A 4,754-nucleotide genomic window follows, 5' to 3' on the forward strand; every position below is an offset into this window, starting at 1 on the left:
CGCCCACAGACACCAGGCCTCTAGCAAAATCTCTCACTCCGCCTGCGCAATCCACCTGACTTCCGGTTACAAATAACCACGGGATCCGGTACCCTTGCTGCGCATGTCTAATAGGAAGTCGGACTATACCACTTTTCCTACAGAAGGGGTACACTTTCTATGTTTTTAAGTTTAAAACCGATTTCCTATATTAGATGTTTATCATTCCAGGTCTTTATGGAGGCCATGAGTGAGTTTGGGGTGGCGGAAGACGAAAGAACCGTACAGGAATGCAGAAGAAATTGGAGCGGGGTTTGGGCTCTTCCCCTTCGCAGATAATGGGAGGAGCCAGGCCCAAGCGAGCTCTTTCCTTTCGCTGCTGCGGCCGCAGCCATGAGGTGAGGTACCGCGGGTCCCTTGCCGGCGGTGAAGCGTTCCGCCAGGGGATGGTCGGGCTTGGGACCGCTGCCGGGGTTAGGGGAGATGAGATGGAGGCCGGCGTAAAGCGGCTGGTCTCGGAGTTTGGGGTAGGCGGGAGCACACTTGTCCCGGGCCTCCGGAGTAGGGGGAGCGGGGAGCGTCGCAGCCACTGAGACCCGGAAAGGCTGCCCCGGCAGGCGCCGCGCCGCACACGTGTCGGGTCGACCCACGCGGGCAGAACAAAGGCAGCGACCGGGACCGAGCCGTGGGCCCTTTTTTGCTGGGCACAACCGGAGCCGAGCAGATCTCTGCTTTCACGTGACTTAGGGCAAGCTCAGCTTAGGCCCCAGGCCTCCGACTGCGGAGTGAGGTGATTGACGCTTTCCTTTCCTTTGGCCACTCATAAAGGAAATCTTTATGAATGGCCGAACGTGGCTTGTTACTGTGATAAAACGAGGAAATGAGCCCAGAAAGCAGAGTAAAGAGTCTGAGTTCGAGGCTGTGGTGTGGGTGGCAAAGGGTGGGTCTTGGGGACGTTCGTTCTTGCCCAGGAGTGGCTTTCAGGGTCTAATAATGTTTTTTGTGTGTTCAGTATGCTTAGGCTTCAGAAGAGGCTCGCCTCTAGTGTCCTCCGCTGTGGCAAGAAGAAGGTCTGGTTGGACCCGAATGAGACCAACGAAATCGCCAATGCTAACTCGCGTGAGTATCTGGGATCTGTCTCTTCACCTTATCCCCTTCCCTTGTCCGGCATCAGATAAATGATAACACAATTTCGTTGCTTTTTTTGTTGTTGTTTTGGCATCTTTTGGTGGCATCTTATTGCAACCCCCACCCCACTCCCAGACTCGAGTGATTTCTCTTGCCTCAGCCTCTTACGAGTAGCTGGGATTACAGGTGTGCACCACCACGCCTGGCTAATTTATTTATTTTTGAGACAGTCTCACTGTCACCTGTACTGGAGTGGAATGGTAAGATCTCAGCTCACTGCAACCAGGTCCAAGCATTCACACCCAGGTTCAAGCAGTTCTCCTGCCTCACCCATCAAGTAGCTGGGACTAAGGCGCATGACACCACACCTGACTAGTTTTTGTATCTTTAGTAGAGATGGGGTTTCACCATGTTGGCCAGGCTGGTCTCAAACTGCTGACCTCAGGTGATAAGGCCCCCCTCATCCTCCCAAAGTGCTGAGATTACAGGTGTGAGCCACCACACCTAGCCTGTGTTGACTCTACAAACCTATGAAAGCTCGTTATTCAGGGGATGTATAAAATGGAGGAGACATTGTATCAGGCTTGTTCTTTTGAGTGTGCTCTAATACATTTAAAAAGTAGAAAAGGCCAGGCATGGCGGCAGGCATCTGTAATCTTAGCTATTTGGGAAGCTGAGGCAGGAGGATCATGAGCTAGGAATTCAAGACAGGCCTGGGCAACATAGGGAGACTGAAAGACAAAAAGTATCTCTCACAACTTCTGTTTGTGAAGGAAAAAGAAAAGATAGAGGTTTTGTTTGGTTTTCAGAAGAAGAAATAAACAAGTTATTATTAAGAAACAAACAAGTTGCAGTATTTCTATCCTTTTTGAGACCATGAGGCTAGGAATGTGAGCAGGACCTCTGCTTTCAGGTCAGCAGATCCGGAAGCTGATCAAAGATGGGCTGATCATCCGCAAGCCTGTGACAGTCCATTCCCGGGCTCGCTGCCGGAAAAACACCTTGGCCCGCCGGAAGGGCAGGCACATGGGCATAGGTAAGAAATAATGGGGGCTGGTGTCTACACTAAAATATATTCAAGATCTTTGCACTCTGTCTCATCTTGAGCCCGTTTCTTAACTCCTTGATATTTGATGTGTTTTCTGCCTGTGTGCAAATCAGAGAGTTGGTGCTGGTATTGAGCTGAGAGTATTGCTGGTAGGAGGTCACATTCACTAAGTCCCTACCTACACTATGCCAAGGATTCTGCTGGGTCCTTGAGAATGTTGTCTGTCTAAGTCTAAAATTACTTTCTAGTGTCAGAATGATTGAGGGAAGCTCCTTACAACGGGCTATACTGTTGTGGTGCAGTGCCTGTTAAACCCACATTCTGTATGAAGTGAATGGGGAATTACTGCCATGTTTGTGCTTCCTTTAAAATTGAGTAAATGAAGGAGCTTAAGTAGTTAGGATCATCATTGGAAAATGGAAGTAATGCTACTTAAAATGAGATTGTGAGGATTAAATAAGTTAAGGACCCTGACTTGAAACTATTCATTTCCTGTATTACAGACAGTGGCCCATTCCTAACTCATCTTCTCCACAGGTAAGCGTAAGGGTACAGCCAATGCCCGAATGCCAGAGAAGGTCACATGGATGAGGAGAATGAGGATTCTGCGCCGGCTGCTCAGAAGATACCGGGAATCTAAGAAAATTGATCGCCACATGTAAGCCGCCCTCGCAGGCCCAGTATCCATTTGCTGCTTTGATGGCTTGTTCTTTCACAGACACTGTCTTACTGGCCCTGGTTAGGGAGCTTTTTTGTTTTTTGTTTTGGAGTCAGTCTGTCTCTCTCTCACTCCCAGGCTGGAATGTAGTGGCACGGTCTTGGCTCACTGCAACGTCTGCTTTCCAGGTTCAAGCAATTCTGCCTCACCCTCCCGACTAGCTGGGATTACAGACATGTACCACCATGCCTGGCTAATTTTTGTATATTTAGTAGAGATGGGGTTTAACCATGTTGGCCAGGCTGGTCTCAGAGTCCCAGCCTCAAGTGATCTGCCTGAAAAAAAAAAGTCATGGTTTGAGAAGTAATTGATGCAACAATAGGAGAAAGGAAAGGAACATACAAGCTTAGTGGTCTTGGGTGGAGGAACAGCTCACAAGGCAGCCTCTGATCCATCACCGACCAGCATTTCTTCACTCCGTGTACCCTGCAGGTATCACAGCCTGTACCTGAAGGTGAAGGGGAATGTGTTCAAGAACAAGCGGATTCTCATGGAACACATCCACAAGCTGAAGGCAGACAAGGCCCGCAAGAAGCTCCTGGCGTGAGTGTTTTCAGGAATTGGCATTACAGTCTTAGGGGAAAGTTCTTTGACCTTTATTTTGAGAGTTGTTCTTAGATACTTAAAATGTCCCGATGCCCAAGTCTTGACTTGGTCACAGTCTGTCATAGGAATACAGCTGTTCCGTTAGAGGCGTAACTCCTCTGTCCTGTATGCACCCAACCGTCCTGTTCTCATAGGGACTGTAGAGGTTTAGTTGAAGCAGGAGCCCTTTGTGGTCCCAGCAACTCATTTCTGAGGCAACCTAGGCTCAAAAGGAGAAGTCTGGGAATGTGCCTTTATCTTCCCAGCATCTCATCTCTTCCCAAACTGACCCATCTTTTCTCTTTGACCAGTGACCAGGCTGAGGCCCGCAGGTCTAAGACCAAGGAAGCACGAAAGCGCCGTGAAGAGCGCCTCCAGGCCAAAAAGGAGGAGATCATCAAGACTCTGTCCAAGGAGGAGGAGACCAAGAAATAAAAGCGCCCCCTTTGTCTGTACATACTGGCCTCCGTGATTACATAGATCAGCCATTAAATAAAACAAGCCTTTATCTGCTTGCCTCTCTGCTGCTTGCAAGGTTTATGGCTGCTCAGTGAGTCTTTTTTTTTTTTTTTTAGGCAGTCACTCTCTGTTGCCCAGGCTTGAGTGCAGTGGTGGGACCTTGGTTTAAGCGATTCTCCTGCCTCAGCCTCCTGAGTAGCTAGGATTGCAGGCTGGTACCACCACACGTAAATCCAGCTGATTTACGTATTTTTAATAGAGACAGGGTTTCAACTTTACCATGTTGGCCAGGCTGGTCTCAAACTCCTGACCTCAGGTGATCACCTGTCTTGGCCTCCCAAAGTGCCAGGATTCTGCTCAGTGAGTCTTCTACCTTGTTTTAGTAGGCTATAGGGAGAGAAGGAATGGCTTCTATCCAAGCCTCCAAAATACTGTGCTTCAAACTGACCTTCACAGCATGGGTGGCACCTAAGAAGTTGGGTGTTGGTCGGGACCAGAAGTCAGTTGTGATGTCAGTTAAGGAATCACATTCTTTACAAAAGCCATAGAAAGCACTTAGCATCCTTACGCTTCTCAGTTGACAAGTAGGGGTTGCAACTGGGACCTGAGCTTGGACTACTGGTTACTGCCTGTGCTGTCATTAAACAGTTTTATTGAGATAATGTTTAAAACTTAGAGTCGTTCTGTCACCCAGGCTGGAGTGCAGTGGTGCGATCTCCCTCCTGGGTTCATGTGATTCTCCTACCTCAGCCTCTCAAGTAGCTGGGATTACCAGCATGTACCACCACGCCTGGCTAATTTTTACAGTTTTTAGTAGAGACAGGGTTCCACCTTGTT

The 4,754-nt window shown here is 48.8% G+C and overlaps 1 protein-coding gene across 2 annotated transcripts; it reads left to right on the forward strand.

Moving 5' to 3' along the window:
* The first annotated feature begins 277 nt into the window (after positions 1–277).
* On the forward strand, positions 278–3,981 carry RPL19 (ribosomal protein L19). Of its 2 annotated transcripts, none has more exons than XM_039476813.2 (6): positions 278–377; positions 992–1,098; positions 2,021–2,143; positions 2,693–2,813; positions 3,306–3,416; positions 3,770–3,981. In XM_039476813.2, exons 1-6 carry the CDS (start codon positions 373–375, stop codon positions 3,891–3,893), a joined length of 591 nt encoding a protein of 196 aa, XP_039332747.1. In that variant the 5' UTR covers positions 278–372; the 3' UTR covers positions 3,894–3,981. The 2 variants fall into 2 exon arrangements, with proteins under 2 accessions (XP_039332747.1, XP_074244794.1); XM_074388693.1 differs by lacking the exon at positions 278–377 and adding an exon at positions 663–769.
* The last annotated feature ends 773 nt before the right edge of the window (positions 3,982–4,754 follow it).

This window comes from Saimiri boliviensis, chromosome 17 (genome assembly GCF_048565385.1).
Source record: "Saimiri boliviensis isolate mSaiBol1 chromosome 17, mSaiBol1.pri, whole genome shotgun sequence".
Taxonomy (NCBI): domain Eukaryota; kingdom Metazoa; phylum Chordata; class Mammalia; order Primates; family Cebidae; genus Saimiri; species Saimiri boliviensis.

Coding starts and splice junctions, on each gene's coding strand:
- RPL19 (XM_039476813.2), top strand. Junction 1,099..2,020: donor AATCGCCAATGCTAACTCGC/GTGAGTATCTGG, acceptor CTCTGCTTTCAG/GTCAGCAGATCCGGAAGCTG. Junction 2,814..3,305: donor AAGAAAATTGATCGCCACAT/GTAAGCCGCCCT, acceptor TGTACCCTGCAG/GTATCACAGCCTGTACCTGA.